General features: G+C 46.2%; 1 protein-coding gene across 7 annotated transcripts in view; it reads left to right on the plus strand.

Annotated features, from left to right (window-relative positions):
- PALM2AKAP2 (PALM2 and AKAP2 fusion) overlaps positions 1–23,087 on the plus strand; it is a 411,865-nt gene that overhangs the window by 221,167 nt on the left and 167,611 nt on the right. For 4 of the 7 annotated variants that reach the window (XM_036022040.1, XM_036022031.1, XM_036022034.1 and 1 more), the window contains exons 7-8: positions 4,692–4,793; positions 15,041–15,736. The exons of 1 other annotated variant lie outside the window; for it this stretch is intronic. In XM_036022040.1, coding sequence (XP_035877933.1) covers positions 4,692–4,793; positions 15,041–15,736 — 798 coding nt within the window. The remainder of the gene's footprint in view (positions 1–4,691; positions 4,794–15,040; positions 15,737–23,087) is intronic. 2 more of the 7 variants (XM_036022035.1, XM_036022033.1) reach the window with 2 other exon arrangements.

Raw genomic sequence — 23,087 nt, forward strand, 5'->3', positions numbered from 1 at the left:
AATGTCGGACTTGTCAGAAAGGTCAGATCCCACCTGCTCACCTGGTTCTTATACTCAAGTCCACCTCTCAACTGGGAAGATAATCAGGAGCCAGAATAAGAGTTGACGTCAGTGTTTTCCCACTGTCATTTGGAAGTACGTGGGGAAAGATTTTACAATGCAGAGATAGGTCATGGGTTTTTCTGGATGAGCCAAGAGCTTGCACTAAGGCTAATTCTGAGTTTGGGGAGTGGGAGGGGTAGTATTTTTTTCCCCCAGCCAGTGAAAGGCAGAGGATCTGGATTTTGGCTTACTGGGCAATCTTTGGGAAGGTATTAAATTCAACCTCAGTGTATGTGGGCAGAGAGAAGTCGTGGCTAAGCCAGCAGACTCCAGGAGGAGTACCTATGACAGTGCTGGAACCTCCTCTGGGGTATGGCCAAGTCGGGGCCCAATCAGAGCTGTGCTTCGGAGGTGGAGCACGGTCTGAGGACGTGGCCTTGCGTGTTTCAGGGGGTTGGGGGGCAGCATGGGAAAGCGAGTGGGTGTCCGTGGTGCCAGGGAAGACCTGTGGCCGTGCCAGCAATAGTGCAGTAAGGGTCAGGCAGGGATGGGGTTTGGGACGTTGACCCCAGACACCCACATACCAGAAAGGTGCACACTGACCTTTTGTGTTTTCACTCCTTTTCTCTCTCTTTTCTCGAACCAGGACCTCTCCTGGACTTCTCTCTAATTAGGGAAGGGAAGGAGCCTGTCTGTCGTATTCCTGAGAGTCTGTGCAGGGTGTAGCGACCACATGCCCCAGGACACGCTAACAAGCAAAATGAAGCCCCATTGTAAACTCTTGCCACCGTCCCTTTCGTTTTCACTCTAAGATTCCCTCATTCCCTCCCACGTCACTTCCCACTGTTTCCATCTGTTCACCTAAGCAGTTAGTTCATAGAGGTGGTGAGAAACCCGGTCATACCTAAAAGGACATACCTAATGGTCATGCCTGCAGAGAAGTCGCCTTTATGACTCTGTCCTCTGTCACTTGTTGACCAGATGGGCAACCTCAGAGTTCAGAGGATGCCGAAGTCTTAGGGACCCCAGGAAATGGCCAGGGAAACATTTCTGTGGTCTTACCTGTCACCCTGGGTTATGACTCCTGCCATCGCTGGTTGTAACTCAGTTGGGGGAGGGGGAGGCTTTTCATCACACCACGTCTACCGGCAAAACCAGAAGTCTGAGGGAGGATGCGCGTCCTTCCAAGAGTGTGGTCGCTGTTCAGGTCACTCCGTGGTCTGAGGGGAAAAAACTGAGGCACACCCAGTAGGAACTGTGAAATGTCTGAGTATTTTCTCATTCTTTAATTTCCAAGGCCCCTTTGACTTTTGCCAAGAGGGTCTTAGAATCTATCAACTGTTGTTACTTAAGAACTAACACAAAATTATTATAGAATAGTAATAATACCTTAAGAAAAATACCCAACTTCTGAAACACACTGATTATGGAATCCAGGGCGAACTAAGATTATGTAGCTGTGCAAGAGGTGGCAGATAATCAGCAGAAACAGCCGGGGTTTAATGAGGTGCCAAGGAGATGGCTGCTGGCATGTACATGGGTCATGACCCCACGTCAAGTGCCCTGTGCCTGTCACCCTATGCGTGTCAGTGGAAATACATGTCCTGTACTGCTGGATCACCAATGGCTTTTGATCCCATGGTTGTCCCGGCAATCAACAGCAATGGATTCCAATCATGAGCAGAATTTCCTGGCCATAAACATTCTTAACCCCCCTCACTTCCTCCCTCCCCCATCCGCACACTTGTTACATAGCAGCACCTTCATCGGTTGGGTGGGTTGCTTTTACTGCCTTAAATAGGCACAGTGTCCTGTGTGACTATAAATCACATACAGCTTCTAGGGCTAGCTCTGTGCTTTACCCATGGAGGAGCTGCTGTGACACCCTTGGCCAGAACTGGGAAGGGAAAAATGCCCCGGCCCTGTCTGGGTCCTCGCTGTGACACTGATCCTCTTCGGGTCCCACCCATGCCGGTCCGTGGTGGCCTGGAGCCTTCCCCACAGCCACGCTTTCATCCCAGTTGTTGGGGAATCTCAGTGTGTCTTCAAGCTGCCCAGAATTCACATTTCAGGAGGGTTTTCATCACGTAGCTTTGACTACTTATATTCTTCATAGCTACAGTAAATATTCTAGCAGTCCTGGAATTCATAAAAAGCACTCACCTTAAATTGCTGCTCTGGGACTACTCACTGCCTTTTCTGACAGTGGGAAGAATAACGGTAGGTCACCCAGACTGAGGCAGCAAGAGGGCCATGTACTGACTGAGGCCAAATGAAAACATTTTTCCCATGGATGCTGTCGGCTATTCCTTGTATTGGTCTATCAGACACCTCCTGGCTGTATACCCTTAGGATTTACTACCTAATGATATCCTGAGGGGGCTGCCCTCCTTTCTCCCTCAAGCCCCGCTCCTTGCCACTCCCTCATCTCTGAGCAGAAACCTTGTAGCCCCAGCCCTCCAAGAGCTGTAGTCCTCAAGCCTTCAGCCAATGAACGCTGGGCCGAGATCACTCCGCCACCCTCCCACATCTGGCAGGGCGCTGCCTCCCCGGGGGAAGCTGAGACAGAAGCCTAGGAATCGCATGCCCTTTCAGATGCAGAGTCCCCTGGCTGTAAGTGGCTTTTGTTTCCAGCTACTAAAACTTTTAGTATGCAGAGGCGCCCTAGAAACTCTATATTTAGCATAGAATGTACTAGACATATATGTGACCGCCCTGTGAGTTCTCACCTGGCCTTAATGGCTTGAGCCTCCACCTCGCTCAAGTGTGGGGAGAGAGAGTTACCGAGATGCCATTCCGCAGAGGTCTGGACATCCACAGTGAAACTCACAGGTTCTGCAAATCTGCTCTGGTCGTCTCTTGTGCCCTAAACTGTTCCTCTAGCGCCAGGTTGCTGCTCCGTTCTTCCCATGGACCACTGTTAGTGATCTACCCTACTCCTCAGGACTGGTCTACCCCAAGCTGCCGCTCTGTCCGGTCCTGCCTTGTGCTGGTTTGGGGCCCAGACCCCTCCCACAGTGAGAAGAGGGTCTGCAACCTAAGTTCAGGAACACTAGCAGGGCAGTTCCACATAGAAGGTAACGTGCAACTTCAGACACGTGGCTACCCCGAGAGCCCGGGCTCAAATGCAAGTCCATGTTCAGGGCGCACCAGGCCGCTTGAATGGCCATCTCCCAGCCCACCCTCTGAAAGGCTCCACCTTCCTCCTTGCCGTAGAGGGTCTTTAACCCTGTCCGCCCAGTCTAAGGTGCAAGCTCCAGCCTCCACAGGCCCCAGAGAGAGCCAGTAGCCTGAGCCTCACTCCACCCTAAGGCCTGCCCACCTGCATGCTCCTGGTTTCGTTCCTTCTCCCCAAATGGTGGATATGGGAACATCTGTTCTCTTAGAGAAACTCTGCTCCGTCCTCAGTCACAGAGTGTGTTCTTTGCACTCAGAACCAAATGGTCTAATATCAGCACAGTCTGCAGTGTTCAGAGGCGCACGTGAGTCAGCAGTGTTCCAGTCTGCATAGCAACTGAACTAATCCTAATCCTCATGTTGCGTCTGTTCGTGGCCCCCTCCAACATGAAATCACACAAAGAAAACAGAAACTCGCTGAAACGAAGGTGGCATCAACAGGGATACAGAGGATGGAACAGATGGAAGAGATGTGAAGGAGGCAGAGGCTGGGGGACAGGTTGGACTCTGGCAGAGGGTGTGCAGGGTGCTGCCCAGGCCCTCAGGTGAACCAGGGAAGCAGCAGATGCGTGAAGACGAGAGTTCGTTTTGGGCATGTTGAGTTTGAGGTGGTTGTGGGGTAGTCAGTGAAGATGGGCAGTAAGAAGCGAGAGGTAATTATTGGTAAGTGACTGACACTCCAGGACCTGGGGACGTCGTTATGACCCAGGAAGGAACTACATCACATAGAGCACAGCTTTCTAGGGTGTCCCGGCCTTGGCTTCTCCACTTCTCTCTGGGGCACACACAGATTCTCACCCTGGTCCCACCCCAGTAGCCTCCGCCTCTCTTCCGACACTTCGGCACCTGCTGCCGTTCATGCTCTCCAGGGTCCCACCCCCCTGGATGGGCTTGTCAGGGTATTTTCCCAAACAGAGCCCGTATCCCTCTTTTGCATTATTTCCTGCAACTGAGCCAATGGTGAGTTCACTATGCGGTTGCTATTTGGAATCTCAGGGTTTTCTAGCTGAAACACCAGTACTGAAATCATGGGATAAATTCTAATTTTTTTTTTAAAAAAAGCATGTAAAACTGGCCTTCTGAACGAATCAGGACTAAAAAGCTGTATTTCCGGTTCAGCATAAGCAGTCAGTCCCACAGAGCTGATGAGGGCTCCCACCGGCCCATGTCATTTCCCCACCCTGATCTCATTGTCCTCTTAGAATCTAGAGCTTTCTGATGAATCTTTTAATACATAGAGCAGACTTGGGCTTGAGCTCTCTGGCCAGGATCCCTCCTGCCTCAGCTACTCCGCTGACGCTGACGACCAGCCGCTGGGCAAACGCTTGTCTTTGTTTATTTACCCTGATCCTCTCGCCCAGCGTCTGCCTCGGAGCTCCATTATGTAGGGCAGACAAGCTGCTGCCTCGGCAGTGAACCCATTGGGCCTCCCGACACTGTGCCTAATTGTATTCCCTGTTCTCTGCTACCAGATGCAGTAAATTGCATTTCCTCCCAGCTCCCCGACCTGCCAATCCTCTATTCACGAACAGCAGAGCCGGCACCTGGGCAGGACGGGACCAGCAGAGCAGCTGGTAAGTCCTGGGGAGCTAATTTGGCTTTGATGCCAGGACTGGCCACGGGGCTTGCATTCCTCTGCACTTTACTAATGGAGGATGCCCAGGTGTTGTTCCACAGAGGGACACAGTCCTCCGCCCAGCCTCAAACACAGAATTTACAGTGGCCGCCAAGGGCAGGCACTGGGCCCTCATGACCGACTGAGGACCGAATGGGAAGGAGTCTTGAGGATATAGAGTGTTTTCCCTCCAGCTTCAGAGAAGTCTCTCTGTTTTGTGTTCTTTATACCTGTCTTGATTCTCACGGTTAATCTGTACTCCGCCTCCAGGGATTTTTAGTTCCCCTATTGGGAGCTGGGTGGAAGGTATATCTCAAGGTGTATGAGAATGTTGCTGGGATCCTTTGGAATCTGAGCTGTTTGGATATGCGAACATATATGCATGCCCAGGCCTTCCCATTGCTGGAGTTATTTCTCAGCTACTGTGGTGTATTTGGTGGGAGGAAAGGAACAATTTAAAAAAACATATGTTTCTTCCAATTGTGGACTTTAGAGAATAATGCATTCATGAGGATAAGTGTAGAGAGAGCCGTGTTTTGCTCTGTTCAACGCGAGCGTGCCTCAGTTATCGACGGGGAGGACATGAACAGTGAATCTCCATGTCAGCCTGTTTGCTCTAAGCAGAAATGCCCCTCGTGTCTGGGGATTGAATGAAAAAGTGAATTGCCAAGGTTGCACATTCAGTGACAATGTGTGTAAATTCAAATGTGACGTCAGATTGTCCTTTCCATAATCCAGGTACCTGTGTGTTTAAAATAAACCACGTAATGATACCTTTTATGAAACGAAACCATTGTGGATGTTTAAGCCGGAGGGAATCTTTTATATGGACCAACTGGAATATATTTTATGAAGCAAATAACCCCTCCTTATTTTAACGCAAAAGTAAAATGAACTGACAAATAAGTATTGACATATTTGTCATAGGCACTGATTAAATTTAAATGTCTCCTGGGTTTGTCTGTAGACATCTTCACGTATTGTTTTACATATAGATGCATGGAGTTCGAGGGTTGAGTGGGACCGGAACTGGTGTCTGGTCCAACTCAGGTCTGGGCCACGTTTCTCTGGATAGTTACAGAATAAACCAGAATTTGCAGCCTGCGGCTGTGCTACATGGGGATCGTTGGCAGTGACCTAAGCTGCAAGGTGCACTTCTAAGATCAAGTTGTATAGTAACTGTTCAAAAGTTACACACCTTTCCCGACTGTTATCAGAGACTTGGGTGTTGATAGTTTCCAAGCTGTGTGTAAAAAGCTTTTCATAGCCCTGGCTGGCATAGCTCAGTGGATTGAGCTCAGGCTGCGAACCAAAGCATCGCAGGTTTGATTCCCAGTCAGGGTACATGCCTGGGTTGCAGGCCATGACCCCAGCAACCACACATTGATGTCTCTTTCTCTCTCTCTATCTCCTTCCCTTCCCTCTCTAAAAAATAAATAAATAAAATCTTTTAAAAAAAGCTTTCCAGCCCCTCTGTACATATTCCCACACTTCCCAGGATATGCAGTGGCTTCCAGCTAATGGATCAGTATGTGGAGAGGGTAGGGGCAGTGTGTGAGGACTGCTGTCTAAGAGGCGCAGCAAGGATTTGCATAGTGTCGGTCATCAAGGAGTATTAAATTCAAGAGTGGTGTGTTGACATGAGTGTAGCGCTGTGTGTGTAGGAATGCACGCAGCATCACATCCCGGCATCCTCCACATGTAGAGGTCTTGCAAAAACGGAGGGATCCAAAGAGCAAGTGCATTTTTTAAAAAGCATTATGTGACGAGAATCTTTTTAAAAATAAGTTTACATGTACTTTTGTTTATTAAAGAACTAATTTTCGTGACTGCATCTACTGTGGAAATACAAGATAAGCAGAGTTGTGGGAGGAGTCATATTTGATGTGTTGTGTCCTCCTCTGTCCAGGCTGGTTTGGGAATTGAGTGTTCAAATTCATTGTCCATGGCGGTGACTACACAGAGCGTGGGTAGCATACCAACTAATGGCGCTCACCCCTAGAATTTTCCTAGGTATCATCCACCTTGCTTTAGGAATGCCCTTTTGGAGATTTGCACAAACTTAGGGCCATTTTAATGAATGTCACTCACTTGTCATTACTCAGTATTATGACAAATGTTCTGGTCATTTGGAGTTTGGGAGTTTTAGGATTCTGAGTAAATGAGACTATATTTAGACTCACCACTCTTCAGAATTAAGAGGCATCTATTCCAATCCCTTATTCAAGCACAGAAGCCAGGGTATAGCAGCCCTGCGAAGAGGTGTTCAAACCTCAGTGCCTGGAGCTTCATTCCCCCCAACCCCCTGCCCCCAGGGTCCCATTCTGTCTGTGATTGGTTCTAACTCTTGGGAAGTTCTTCCTCTGATGGAGCTATCATTTGTCCACCCTCTTCTTGCCCTCTTTGGTTCCTATCCTGCCCCCAGGAGCCACTCAGAACAAACCTAAGTTCTGATTTTCTAAGAGTTTGAAAATGCTGTCATGCCCTGGCTGGTGTGGCTCAGTGGATTGAGTGCCCGGCCTGCAAACCAAAAGGTTGCCCATTCAGTTCTCAGTCAGGGCACATGCCTGGGTTGCAAGCCAGGTCTGTAGTAGTGGAGAGATCAATGTATCTCTTGCACATCGATGTTTCCTTCCCTCTCTTTCTCTCTCCCTTCCCCTTTCTCTAAAAAAAAATATTAAAAAATCTTTCAAAAAAGAAAGAAAATTACTATCATTTCCCGTCTTTCCCAGATCCTCAGTTTATATCCCCTGAAGGCCCACACAGCCCCAGTCTCTTTAGCTGGTCTCAAGGTGATGAGAGTGCTTTGAGACACCCTCCACCACCCCTGTCCCTCCCCTCTGAACACGCCACACTTTGTCCCTGGTCTTCTGGAAGTGCCCAGAGCTGCCCTGCACACTGTGGGAGGGGCTGATCCCCCTACGGAGCAGGACATGACACGGCAGATCGCTTGACCCGCTCCGTTGGCATCACGGCCTTTCAGCTGCAGGTTCTGAAGCAAAGCCACTGCTCGGCCTCATTCCCTTCGCCCAGCGCAGCCATTGTTCAGAATCATTTCAGGTGAGACGTGCAGTGTCTTCCCGACAATGGTGCCCCACCTGCTCACACACAGAACCTACAAAATTCTTTATTTCTTAATCTCAAAAGGAGACAATAAGGATGAGCTATGCACCTTTCTGCCCTTCGTTGATGTGATATGCCTGTTAAACTCCTTGCTGTTAGATCATCCCTCGTAAGTGTAGGGGGAGAGGTTCTCATGGGTCACTGGGGAGCCGCAGAGGAAGGTGGGAAGGGAAGGAGGTCAGGCGATTAGGTAGCTAGGGCTGTGGTGCTCTCTCCCATTTCAAACACAGCGGCTCCTCCGTGCTTGTGTTGGCGATTGTATTTCTGTTTCAGGTTTCATTTGAATAAAGCATTTAACAGTTTTGAAAGTAGGAAAAACCCTATTGTCGGCATTTTTATAGCTTGTGATCATGGCACCCCACGTAGCCTTACTTTTCTCCTCACCTCCCATCTGAGAAGCACACCTTTATTATTTCTCATCATTTCACTGGTAAAAACGTTGCCTCGCTGGGCCTGAAGTCAGAGGCCTGCAAACACACCGTTTCGGGTCTGCTGGCCCCTGGGAACCCTAGATCATCCAACAAGTAACACGTTGCAGCAGTTGTCCTGTTTCTGTCCTGTCCACGGGAATATAAGGGACTCTGTGGCGATCCAGATGCGCTGTGTCTCTGGCATTTGCCTAATCTGCGTAGAGACCTTGGACAAAATGAAGATGAGATTCATCTGCATAGCTTCTGCTTGGACGACCCCTGCCGGCTCGGGTGGTCTCTGCTCTTTGAATTTAGCTAGAGGTGATGTCCAGCTCACTTCTAGGTAGTGAGCTTTGAAGTGATGTCCTGATGAACTTTGAATGCCTGCCTCCAGCACCCCTCCTGGTGCACAAGATCCCTGAGATACGTTCATTAGTAGGGGAGCTGGGACCCTTGGCCCAAAGCACAGAGAGCGTCTCTATCTCCGGGTGCTGTACTATTTTCCACCCTTCACGTCCCTCTTAGCAATATTATTTCCATCACTTTTCAGACCAAACACTGTCCTTCTGGACCAGAAAGTGGAAGTAAAATTACATATGAGAAATAAGCTTTGGCTTTTGTTATCCATCAACATCACGTATTTGCCGACTTATTTTTGTTAATACCAAGGTGTCCTGGGAAAACAATTATTCAAAGACATTTTTGATTACTGGGCTTTGTAGTTAGAGATCGCCCTCGGGGATGAGGAGGAGAATCTACTTGGAGTTCATTTCCTCCTTTTCCCTGGTATTGACATCACAGTAGTCAGTTTTCTATTTCCAGCCTCCAGAGAAAGTGTGAGCATATATGCTTATGCCTAATCGTATGCCGGAAGGGACAGGACGGCTCGTGTACGCATGTTCATTCAGGGAGCCAAGCATGCGCACTGCTTCTCTTCCACATTCCAGGAGTGGTGCCTGCCAGCCACTGAGTGTTCCTTAGGGTGGGATGAGCCCACTTCCAGGTGACAGCCTGCTCTGGCTGTGTACTACCTCTTACTGCGCTTTACCCATCAGTGACACACGAGTGTGCACACTGTTCACGGCCCCATGGAATGTCAAGGCTGGATACCCTTCATTGTACAAATGGGAAAAGTGACGCCCAAAGATGGAGTGTCGTCCGGTTAGGAATCAGACCCAGTGTCACTCTCCCTCCTTCTGATACCTCCCATCCTACTGTCTAGTGACACTGGGGGTGTCATTTTATACTTCACGTGTGGACCCTCGGCCTGTCCTTCTTGCCCCTGATCACAGTTGAGTCCAGGGAAGTGAGCTGGGAGAAGCCTGAGTCAAAGGATCTAACGAGTTGAATTTTCCATTCTTACAGGACGCAGTGTCTTATTTTATAAGCTCTGAGTTTGGTTCTCAAATGGAATCGTGTCAGTTCCCCTTCCCCTTCCTGTGCCACGTGCTCATGTTTCCTCTTCCCTGGGCTCCATGTAGCCCTTAGAGCTGCTCTCTTTTTGCTCAGGCTGCAAGTAACAGGGAAGAAGACAGTAAGAGAGCCAGGGGAATAAGCCTGAACCAGAACCAAGCCTTCTCTGTGGCTCAGGCCCATCTTTTCGGGTGCTGCAGTGCGCCAGGCCATAGTAGCTTCTCATCCCTTCCTCAGCCCAGTTTCCGGGCAAGTGTCTTCCCCAGGCGCTTCCCACTGTAGCCCGAACCTGGCCGTTTTCAGAAGCCCGAGGCTGGGATTATCATGCCCCATTACAGTGTTTCTGCTTCTTCAGAGTGGCCCTCACTGAATGCTTTTGAGGGAGTAGGAACCTAGTAAACCAAACAGCAAGGCCCAAAGTCAAAGCACCAATTCGGCCATTCATTCATATCCCATTGCAGAAACCAGCTACTTTGGTTCTTATTTTTCATTAACAAAATGAGTGTGTCCCTCCCCTGTCTTAAGGGGTTATGGGAAGGAAGAGCAAAAATGCTTTGTATACTCCAATCTTGTCATCAGTATGTCATGTTTGGAAATCAGTAGTTAAATTGTCATTTAATAAGAACAGACTCCACTCAGTTGCCCTGTCAACTGAAACCTCCACAGCACTGTATCCTTTCTTTCTGCGCTGGCTCCAGATCCTTCCTCCAGGAAGTTTCAGAGAGCTTTTCTTCAAACACTTTTATGTCCATGGGGTTCTTTCAAGGTCTCTTTTAGGGGCTCTCCAGAAAGCCTGCTCCCCTGCGCAGCACCCAGCTTCATTTGTTTTCAATGACATGAGCACGGGACCCTCTTCACCACACAGACTGCAGTGTCCCTGAGCCATGGGGAAGCTTGACAGAAGAACAGGGTGGATTAGGGAGGGTTCTTTGTGGTTAGAGATGACGGCGTGGTTTAAGGGAGAGCTCTTTGGTGCACGCTCCTTGGCAGCAGTAAAAGCAGAAGTTTTTACAGTTGTGTGCATGCATGCATCAAAAACAAAATGCTGAATTTGAAATGTGAGTCTTGTTTTCCTCTGGGTTCATGTCCACCTTCGTTTACATTTGCAATACAATTGTCTGAGAACCGGAGCAAAATATAAAGACTCACTCATAAACAACACATTTGAGATGGACCCTCGTGCCTCCCGTGTCGTTTTCTGAAGGTCTGGTAACATTCTCCTATGCGTATCCGTGACGTCTAAAGGTTGCCTTTTGTGTTACACCCGAGCCCGGTGTTCACCTAAGCCCCCCTTACCAGTGAGGAGAGTGAATGCAGGCAAGGAATGTGAGATCAAACCCTGGGGAAACCTGCTAAAACGCTGTGGTTCCTTTGAAGCCTTATGTTTCAGCCGGGGTCGGGGGAAGGAATACAGATGCTGTTGTGTTTTATGGCATAATATTTCTAGGTTTATTGCACTATAAAAATGTCTTAAAATGTTCTACCTTCATATTCTAGAAACATTGGAAAGGCAGTGTATGACATGTAAATATAAGTAGTAATGTGTAACCCTGAAGAAACCACGTAACGGGGGGTTCAGATTCAGAGCCAGGTCAATTTGACAGAATATATAGTTTAAAATGACAGGTATAGGGAAGAAGTAAGTAAGTAAATAAATAAATAAACTGTTCTTTACCTGTTTTTTTTGGAAGGATATTAAAAGGAACCCAATGCACATCTCCAACCAGACATATTTCTTCTATTTTCGTTTCTTCCCTCCACTTATCACTGACTCCAAAGCATCATCTAACACCACACAACGCTCCTTCTCTATCAGTGTCCTGCACAGCGTTTGCCCTGTCTTCCACTCAGCTCCTTCTTTCTCAATTCTTTATTGTGTGCATCTACTTAACCCTTCCCTCCAGGAACGCCTCAGCATCTCTCCTTTCTGTCCGGTCTCTGATTCTAGGAACAGGCAGAGACAGCAGGAAGCTGAGGGCCAGGGTGGCGAAGGGAAAAGTGGACCAACAGTGCCAGCATCCTCACTGGGGGGCGGAGGGAGAGGGCTGTCTCTGAAGATTCCCATGTCAATAATGTGCACCCTGTCGTGTGAATATAAAAATAGAAATGTTTTATTCCATACTCTGTATTGGTTGCAGGTAAAGGTGTCATTGTGTTCACATATTGCTGGATGTTTGGGAGATAATTGACTAGTGTACCTACAACTAGTAATCATTATTGCCTTTCTTATTTATAAATCTGTCCCCTGAGTGTGTTAATAGTGACAGGACATAATATTTAACCCCCAAAATGTACTTTTCAATTAAGTGTGATGTTTAAAGAACTGACTTCTTGTAGCCCATGCAAAATTTTAAATGCCAATTCTATTTTTCTGATGATACATTTTGTGGAAAATCAGGAAAAAACACAGAAATATTTCTCTTCACTGTCATTGTGTGAGCCCCATGTACCTCCATGACAAATATTGGGTGGCCTCCCATCGTATCACTTAAGGAAATGCAAAATCTTTGTGCTGAACAGTGAAACTTTCAAAATGGACACGATGAAAATCAAGCATTGGATTTTGCTTCAGAGCCTTTTAGTTAAGTGTCAACGGTGAACAGATTGTATCTTATTACACAAGCAGATGGAACGATATCATTGCTGTTTTTTTCAAACCAGTTCAAACCTTAATTACTGTGTGTACCTTTGCATGGGTGTCATATTACACAAAGTATCTGTGATTAGCTTAAGACAACGCAATTAGACTTTTCAATTAGTAGCGTTTGTTTCACAGGTATGTGTATCAGGTATGTTCTGTACATAAGGCACTCAGGTAGGTGCTGGCGGGGAGGGGGAACCACAGAAAGACGGCAGGCAAAAAACTAGCTCTCAAAGATCTTAAAAGTCTATACAGATGCTAACTAAACATTCCCACAAATAGTTATACTACTGAGTGGAAGTATAATAAAATTATTAAATGCCTTCAGAGAGGGTTAGAAGCCATGTTCAAAGAATCTTAGAGGAATGACTTAGAGATAGGAAGGTCAAAGTTAGCTCATGGAAGAAGGGGCAGTTGACCTGGACAGGGATGGATGAGCCACATTTGGATGCATAGACACTCAAGAGAAGGGACTCTTAACAAAAGCAGGAAACGTCTGGGTGTGGGGTGGCATTATTTGGTTGTACTAGAGGGAGAGGGAGCAGAAGCACAAGTGCTTGAAAAGATATTTTGAATCTCCTTAACACAGTTGCAGGACTTGTGACCCTTGTAGTTATTCAGAAAGAGGTAGGAATGCAAAGGCAATGGTAAGCAGAGCGTGACATGCGACTCCAGGAGACTGAGGTGGAGAGGGGGTGAAGGGCAGTCTGGGCAGAGACACGGCAGTCCTGGAAGGCTGTGGAGCGTCCTGGGAGTGGTGAGCAGTTTGCTGCGGCCGGAGCTTACATGCAGCGAGGGGGGCTGCAAGAAAAGCCTAGAAAGGAAGGCTGCAGACCAATTCAGAAGGGCATTGGATGTCAAGTTAAGGAGTTTGATGTTTATCTTATACAGATATGGGAACCAACGGAGGCTTTATGAGTGAGGTAACTATGAGCAGCACGGAGCACAGGCTAGCAGGGGGACTGCAGGCTTTGTTCCTTAATTGGCCAGCTCGCAATATTTCAGACTTTGTGAACTATGTATGATCTCTATCACATGTTGTTCCTTCCTTCCTTCCATCCTTCCTTCCTTCCTTCCTTCCTTCCTTCCTTCCTTCCTTCCTTCCTTCTTTTCTTCCTTTCTTCCTCCCTTTTTTAAAAAACTTTTTACTGTCTTCTAAGCATATAAAAACTATCTGTGCTCCTCTGGCCACACAAAAGCAAGCCTCAGGCGACCTTTGGCCCTCTGGCCATGAGAAGAGATAAGTGGCAGGTGAAACCAGAGAAAAGGCTGTGATGCAGGATGCAGAGGGCAGAGGGGGGCCTGGCCTAGGGCAGCGGTGATGCAGGCAGTGGGGAGGAGAGGCACAGGGGTAGGTCTGAAACACAGCTAGTTACTCTCGAGAATTGTTTGGCTATTGGGTAATCAGGAAGAAAAGGACAAACACATCGGGTGCAATCCTGAGCCTTCTTGCTTGAGAGACTGGGTGGCACTGGTATTATTTATCACCAGGACTGGAGCAGCTTGGAGAGAAGCAGGCGGATTTGGTTTGGAAGCTGCAGAGACTGGGGTATCCATGGGTCACACAGAGAAAGGGTGCCCGGGGAGAATTTGCTCCATGGGCCTAACGCTCAGTTTCCTCACACTCAGAATAGGTGCCCCTGAGGTAACAGGTTTGGAAGGATGGGGTGTCACAGGAGACTATAGGGCAGGAATGAGCTGGTCCTTAGGAACCCCAGACTGGCCGCCGTGGATTTGGGATGAGCTGCAGAAGGTGAGACCAGAGCAGGAAGACCACACAGGAAGCTCTTGCAGTAATCCGGGGGAGAGGAGATAGTGTCTCAGGCGGAGCAGTGGTGGTGGAACAGAAAGAAGGGGATGGGTGAGGACTGTGGTACGGGGTTGAACCACGAGGACTGGGCACTGGGTACACGGAAGAAGAAGAGGTACCTCCTGTGATCCTCGTCCTCAGGTTCAGGTGTCAGGGGATGATGTGGTACCTCTATCCTGTTCTTTTTCTAGTTCCTGTTGGAGAAACCTAGCTAAGTGACTGAAGTACCCACAGAGCATATTGTCTGACTACGTTTGTAGCTTTTCAATTTTGCAAATAATCCTGTTTTATAGTACACGTCCCACCTGTGAAAAGCTTCACATGTTCTCCATTAACAGTAAAGAGAGGTGGCGAAGGAGTAGTGGAACGCTTGTTGGAAGGGTGAAAAAAGATAGGATTTTGGAACTAGGATACATCTTCACTAAGGGCTTTACAACAGTCTATAAGCTGAGGGAAAGCTGTCCATCAGGGTAAACTTGCATGTTGCCAGCCTCCCTGTGATTCCTGACGCTGGATCTAAACGGCCGATTGTGGCTGCATTGTCGCAGATCTTCCTTAGAAGTGTAAGCGTCAGTGAGATGTGGTAACCCTGTACATCTGTCTTCCGGTGCATTAAGCTGCTGTGTTAAAACACATATATAACCACCTCTGTCCACAGTGTGCACTCACTCTAACACTCAAGATGCTTGGCAGTTAGACTAGAAAGGGCACAAAACCTTTTTTTTTTTTTTTTGGTCTGTTTGGCAATTAACCATTCACTGGCTTTTTTTGTTGTAACATGCACTTCCTTTCTCTTGTTTTCATTCAAGCTGTGTACGCCATGGAAATTAATGTGGAGAAAGACAAACAAACAGGAGAGACCAAGATTCTCTCTGCATCCACCATTGGCCCAGAGGGGGTCCATCAGAGAGGAGTCAGAGTCTATGACGATGGTACCAAAGTAGTGTATGAGGTGCGCTCAGGAGGCACCGTAGTAGAGAACGGAGTGCACAGATTAAGCTCCAAGGACGTAGAAGAGCTTATTCAGAAGGCCGGACAATCAAGCTTAAGAGGAGGGCACGGGTCAGAAAGGACTGTGGTTGCAGATGGGAGCCTCAGCCCCCCTAAGGAACACGTGCTGTGCAAAGAGGCCAAGTTAGAAATGGTCCATAAGTCTAGGAAAGACCACTCTTCCGGGAACCCAGGGCAGCAGGCCCAAGCCCCCAGCACGGAAGGGCCCGAGGCCAACCTGGACCAGCCCGTCACCATGATTTTCATGGGCTACCAAAATATCGAGGACGAAGAGGAGACGAAAAAGGTGCTAGGCTATGATGAGACCATCAAGGCTGAATTGGTCCTGATTGACGAAGACGATGAGAAGTCACTGAGGGAGAAGACAGTGACGGATGTGTCCACGATTGACGGGAATGCAGCAGAGCTTGTGTCTGGGAGGCCTGTCTCAGACACCACAGAGCCCTCGTCCCCAGAAGGGAAGGAAGAGAGCCTGGCCACAGAGCCAGCCCCAGGTACCCAAAAGAAAAAGCGCTGTCAATGCTGTGTTGTCATGTGACCACTTCTTTCTTCCCTTTTCTTCTGGGCAGCCTCTGTGCTCTCCACTCGCGTAGACCTCACTGTACCACTAACTGCAATACTGTGAACTGGAAGCCAGCACCTGCCTGCCTTGCAGTCGGATTGCTTTGATCTCTCTTATTTTTCCCCCCCTTTCATTTTTCTCCAGTTTCCTCACCTCAGAGACAACGTGCATGTGCGTGCTCCATTCTTTCCAAGAACTCGCTTTTCCTCTAAACCTTTCCTTGTGTCTTCAAGAGTGAATCGATTCCTTACTGCTCGATTGGAATGGACTCTTCACATCAGCGAGTTATATATAGTAGCCTTAATTCACTTGACCGGACTCGAACCCAGTGGCCCCCGGGGTTTCGTTTGGTAGTGTGTTCCCGTGCCGTGCTCACCCATCGCCACGTTGCTGGCCTCTCACTCGCCTCCCTTGCTGTGGATCTTTGCTTTTATCTCTGGTGTGGCAAACCGCTGTTGGCTCTAGCCGGTTGCTAGTGTAGCCAAAAGCAGACCTTACTTAGTCTGTCCGACCTAGGGTGATGCTTTTCACTGCCTTACATAAGCTTCCAGATTACAGTATGTGCATCTCTGGCTTCCCTTCTGTTAAACCTGAAATGAAGCTGATGTAAAAGGAAAGAACCCAGTGATTGTCACAGCTGCAATGTAGGGACTGATGTGTCTGTCGCCTGCCCATCCGCAGCTGTCCCTCATTCATGGCTTAACTGATGGACCCTTTATAAAAGAAGCACCGTTTTTTTTAATTTTCTAAGGACGTGAAACAAACATTGTTTTAAGCATCAGTAGTGGTCTCCAAATGTAGGCAAATCCACGAACCTTGCTTCTATTCTCTCAAAACAACGATGTAAACTTTTATATTGTTTTTCTTTTTCACGGATATTTTCTGATCATGGTAATCTATTTCCCATGAAGGGATCCTTGGCAGGCGCATCTCTGCAGTGACCGTTATTTCTAGGACAGTCTTTCTGACCCACGGTGGGGGCTGTGAGACCCCCACTTCATTGCGGACGGTGCTGTGACTGAATTATCCGTCATCTCGCCTGCCCAGTTGATTACAGAGCCTTACTTCTGGACTCTTTTCTTTCTGTCCCCGTTCTAGAAAGAGAATGTTTCTTGTAACATCAGCATGTAGGTTTATCCTCTCTCCAAACAAGTTTTAAAATGTTAAAAAAAATGTAAAAAATTAAGAAAGGCCTGTCTTCTCAACGTTAAGTGCTTAAATTCATTCCACAAACACTGATTGATTGAGTGGCACATAGCTGAGCTTCCTAAAACATGTTTCTCAAACTTCTGCAGATTCTAGAACATCAAAGAATTAGTGTTTATCTAGAACATAATGAACAATTCTCTCAATAAATTCTTAGCACTCCCCAAAAGCAAACAGCCACCTGTATAGTAAAACCAAAGGGAAGCAATTTAATAATAGCATAATAATATAGTGATAAAATGAAGATGTGATATTTTAACTGATGTTAGTAGCAGAGATATCTTTCTTACCTCTAAGTTATTTGCCCAGCACTAATAGCATTGCTGCGAATCATTCACAAAGTTATCTATGTTCCATAAAACAGTTTCAAAAAACATGCAATAAGATCTATTGCATCAAGTCTAACTTCTGTGAAAAGTAGGTGAGAAAACAATATGGTAATCTTGAGAGAACTTGACCACAGAACCAACTCAACTTGACCTAAATAGCGTTCTCAGTGCTACTTCTATTAGTGTTTTTAATTTCTTGGCTTGAAATTATATGTGTTCCAATCGGAAAGAAAACTACTTTTTATTGTTTAAGGTTAATTTTTCTCTAGTTACATTTTAATGAGCACAAAGTGAGTTGTTTTATCTCCAATATGTAAGCCAAACAAGTGAAAAGTTGGGAGGGGGGAATAAAGGAGCTGAGTTCTGCTTTCTAAGATGATTTCATCCCTGGCTTGATCTTGAATAGTTGAGGGGCTTTTCTCTCAATCTCAGGTGCACTAGAGCAGCTGCAATTGAATAAACCTGTTCTGTCGTCTAGAAATAATACCTGGTTTTGCTGCCTATAAATCTCACCACTTCTCAGCTACACACTCCTCAGTAAATCGTCGCAGAAGCATTATTTCAGTGTTAAATAAAATGGCATGCCAGGTAAACTCATTTACATTGAAAAAGAAGAGAGTTTCAATGTTTTGGACAATCTATTACGTTAATAATTGATTTAAGAAAGAAAACTCTAAAAGTTTACCATAGATTATCTTTTTTTTTAATTCCCTTGGGGATTAAAACTATCCAACAGGAGTTTTTAAAAGCACAGTTAATGCGTGGAAAGGTGGAACTTAGCACCCTCGGGCTTGCTGGCTGATAAACAAAACCAGAATCTTCTAGGACAGATAATTATTCCCTGAAATGGCCCGCCCTTCCTTCCGAGAGTGAACTAGTTTCTCACAAAGAAAATGATCTGCACCTCTCACTACCACACTACACAGAGGATGTAAAAGACCAATGATAGTCTGTACTCTCATCCACCAATAATTATTCTAGGGATTAGCCATTTATATCAATTAGAGTGCTCTCTAAACATTTACTGTTAAAACTTTTCATGTAATGGTTTTTAAAGCAAGGTGTGTTTATTTAAATGATTCCTGGTCACAGTAAATGCAGGTGTGTTTGAACATGGCCTATATTTGCATATTTTATATCATTTTCCCATTATAATGGGGGATTCAGGCTCAGCTGGTACTTTCAGGGGATGAGACCTACAATCCCACCTACAGCCACAAGTAACTGCCCTTCATGGTGAAAACCCTGACTTGTGGTTGTGAATAGGCTGCCCCCCGGCCCCCGCCCCCGCCCCCACCCCCGCTGTCATCACCATGTTCTGTGTATCGGCTTACGTAACCAGACTGATTAGAGAGTCAGTTACGAAGCTGCAACACTGTATCTTTTTTGAGCTAAGAGTTACTTGGGTTTTCTGTGAAAATCATAATATTAGTTCCCTTTTACATGAAAAGAGGAGAAAGAGGGAGAGAAGGAATATTTCATTTGTTTATAAATACATTTTCAGTGGCATTGAATTAAAGATCCTTTAATGATAAAATGATGAAGTTTAATATCACATATCTTGAAAAATCATGGTGACTTGTATATCCTTGACTTTTTTTTTGGTTTGATGTATAATAGGACAAACTCCAGGGAATTTTTTTTTTAGCTGTACCTCTTTTACCCATCTGTATATGAACTCCTTATATAAGCAAAAATTAGCTGGCTCTGACAGTGATTTGACCATGTGCAGTGATGTTACTTAATATTAGGAGGATAGAGGATGAGGGGCTAGGAATTCCCTTCTGGCTAAACCCAAAATGTAGTTTCAGTCAGCCTTCTGAGCAACCTACAATTATGCAAAGACTTTTTGGAAACTCAAACAAAGTCTAGCGTTGATTTGATTTGACTTCTTTCTGAAATGTTGATAGACGTATTGCTTCAAACTCCTACCTAGTAACATCTTACCCCTGGTGATAAATGTGTTTTTCCTATATGCAAATATAATATTTTATTTTGGGTAGGGTCAAGTTTTTATAAAAGGGGGGAAGCTATATGTCTATAGATACAATATCTCTGGAACAAAACTCTGGAGCAAAACATTGAGGCCAAGTGTGAAAACAAGCTTATTTCTCTTCCCTTCGGCAGAATTCCATTTCATAGGACCACAGACCACCCTTGGCAATGACCATTAATTTAATTCCAACAAACAGGGAGCAAAAGAGGAGGAGGGGATATGGTGATAGAAGCAAAAATTGAACCACTAAGCTGGTACTTTCTTTTTAAATAGCATTGAGCCTGTCGACTTAAAACCCAGATGAACAGAAGGCGACTTGACTTGGGGTGGTAAACACGACACCATAGGCAGACGATGTGTTACAGAATTGCGCGCCTGAAGCCTATAATTGCATTAGCCAGTGTCGCCCCAACAGATTCAATTTAAAAATAAAAATAAAAATAATAAAACACAGATGAACATAGACAACATATGCACAGAGGACTTTCTTTTTGTTTGCACTGAAGTCTAGAGACTTGGCTGTCCCTGTCACTAGACCCGCTGGGGAGTGTAACTCACCAAAGGCCCCATTCCTCGTGGGAAAATGTTCTCATCTCCCTTGTTACTTTGTTGACAACAAATTCCAAGGCGAGCCGCTTTATGTGGCATTTTTGCAATATGTGCACTTGTTATTGAAACCACAAATTCTCGGCATAGCTACGGCATAGCTAAGACATAAGTGTCAGAAACTTTGTAAATGGGCAATCTCTTAGAAGCTCCTCAATTTACTAAGCAAGGTATGTAGAACTCCACTGGTTAGGAGAGAACCGGAAAGGCCTTTTGTCCTGGTGAGTAATACCACCAGCAGGTACAGGGTGGGTACAGTGTATGTCCCAGAGCAGTTCAAGGTCATGAGCAAGATGGGGGCCTTTGATTCCTGCTACCATTTCACCTTCCTTGTGTAGCCCCCTTCCGGTCTTAGCAGGAACATTTTCCTGCATTTCCTAGGGAAAAAGAAACATTCATCTTTTCTGAGGAGCACACTGTATTTTCATAGCTTCAGCAAACTCCATAATAAAATTCCCAGTCTAACAAAACCCAAAATACGTATGATCTGGATGTAGAAAAGGATAGAGTAAAGATTACATCCTGGGAGTTTCAAAGGGTAACTTCACGAGGGAATCCTTGGATCAGCCTTGCCCCTGACCCTTAATTTTTATAAGACAGATAGGTCCCTGCTTCCCATTCCACTCTAGTCCAACATAGGAAGGCCAGAACTGTAATGCAAAAAAACAAACAAAAAAAACACCAAAACAAAAAACCACCACCACCAACAATCCTGCTTTCAATGTGAAAATACAATATGTCATTTTGGGGGACCATAGACTTTCTGCATCTAAGATCTGGACAGCCTTAACTTTTGTAAAACACAGTTTTTCAATGCTCTCTTTTACAAAGCAGGAAAACACCATGTTTCCTGAAATTAATGACTTTTTTATATTTTGTGACTGTTTTCTAAGTTTCTACAGGTTGAGGTGTGAATGGTCATCTTCTCCCCGTAATGCCTCTTACTCATCACCTGGGGCTCTTTTTGGCAAGTCACGGCATTTTTATCACAAGAGAAGTTTATCTCATGAACCACAAAATTCTCCCTAGACTTCAGGCAGTCCTTCTAGAGTGAGAGAGCAGAAATACAGAAAAAAGAGAATTACAGGGTGGCTTTCTTTTTATTTTCCTATGGTTAATGTACTGTATGGTATATATGTTTACAGACTGTATCTGCCTTGTGATGTTAACAAAATGAATGACAAAAAAAAAAAGAGTTCTGATGTGCCATTCGAAAGTTTGCCTTAGCATCGCTGTTTATGTTCTCCTTTTCTGTCCTTTTTGAAAAAACGCAGGTTGTATTCCAAAGCTGTATTAACACAACATTCTCTCCCCCACCCCTGCCCAGCCCTCTTCCGAGCTGTGAATTTCATCATGGAGCCTTGAGGCTGAACCTTGCAGGTCTGGCCCAGGGGGGAATAAAGTGGGCGTGGCTCGGGCACTGCCTTGGCCCGTCTGGCAACCAAACACATTCTGTCTTCTCATCTCGGCCTGCCGTATCACCCTCTGACATTCCTGGGGTGGTCCACGTGACCTGCAACCCTTCCCACTGTGAAGGAGGTGAACCTGTGGACGCCCCTCTCTGGGTCTGGGAGCATATTTTTAGGCATAATTGGCATAGTTTGAAAAAGCAAGATAGATGAACTCAAAGGATGTGATTGAGTCATTACTGATGGGTGTGCCCATTCATTATAGTCTAAGACTCGGAGCAGCATATGGGTGGGAGTGAGGAGCGGTGATGGAAATGAAATAGTTTACATTTATGTATTTTTTTAAGGAAAAATATTTTTATAATGAAATCTATATGCATTCTGAAGCTTGAGTTTGAAAACTCCCTTGATTGACTGAGTTATTTCTCCATTCCATTAAGGTAACTTTCTGGTGAGTTCTGTAGCACTAGCCCAGACCTCGGGGGGGTATGCCCAAAGGTCCGTGACCTGCTCTTGCACCACCAATGCAGGGAGCCCAGTTTTTCCACACAGACCCAGTTTGTAAAATCAAACTTCCTGTAGCTGCCCTCATAGAAACTGTGTTATACTGCTCGAGACCTCCCTGGGCTCCATCTTTAAAAATAAACATATAATGATCTTTTAGAAGGAGGTAGCTCTTTGCAATGTAAGCCAAGCCCAGCAGTTATCAAAGTGCAACTCTTCCACATATTTAAGGAGCACTTTCGAGGTTGAGGGACCACTCGCTATGGTGCATTTGCGGCACAGATGTGAAATGGCGAGTCCGAAGCATCTGGCTGTCTAGTCTGTACATATGTGTGTGAACCAACAATATAGCGCTTACCAGGCATTCTTGGCCTTGTAAGTTTTAACGGGGCTGCATTGTATTTTCAGGGCTAAGTAGAGATGAGAAAGAATTGTCTTTATCCATCCATGAAGATGATTCTAAATTTTTAGAATGCTTGGATTCACACCCCTCCTCCCCGCTGTTTTCTACCAAATTCCTGAGTTCTCATCACAAGCACACTCACTTTCATGAAGATCTTTGCCCGCACCCATTCCTCTGGCTGACAGTGGGACCAGCCTCAGCCTGCTCAGCCCTCCTGTTAGGTTCTTTTCCCAGACAGCATCCTTTTCCCAGGATGGACCCTATTTCCATCACCCTAAAAGACTGAGATCCCTTTTCCAATAAGGCAAGGTCATAAACACTCTTTCCATTTCGAGAAGAGGAACCCTTCCGATTCCCGTGCAAACCATCTTAATTCCTTTGTCACCAGAATCCCTCTGGCGGGCTCAAGCCCAGCCGTGAACATCCGGGTCATGGAGACAATTTCCCCAAATAACAGAACTATGCAACTGCCCGCAGGTGCTACAGGAGAGCCAAGTTACTCTAGTTTCTTATTCCTACGGGAACCTCTCGGTGGGCGGGGTAGGAGCCACCAGTCCCTTGGGTTTGCAATGACAAGTCTGTATCTACAAAGAGGCCAGCGGGCCACGCCTGATCTAAACTATTCTGTGTGTCGCTCCAACTCCCAATTTCGTGAATTCGCATCCTGGCAAGTGGAAAGAGTTCTACCCTGTGTGGGGCTCTGAAATGTTCTTTCCTCCTCTCAAGCTCCTGACTTAGTCGAGTTAAAATCATGCAGGGGTCCCAGAAAATGTTGTGTGTGATGCAGCTTTTCGGTGAATGTAGGTGTTGATGGAATTTTCAGCTTTAGC

This window comes from Phyllostomus discolor, chromosome 3 (genome assembly GCF_004126475.2).
Source record: "Phyllostomus discolor isolate MPI-MPIP mPhyDis1 chromosome 3, mPhyDis1.pri.v3, whole genome shotgun sequence".
Classification (NCBI taxonomy): Eukaryota; Metazoa; Chordata; class Mammalia; order Chiroptera; family Phyllostomidae; genus Phyllostomus; species Phyllostomus discolor.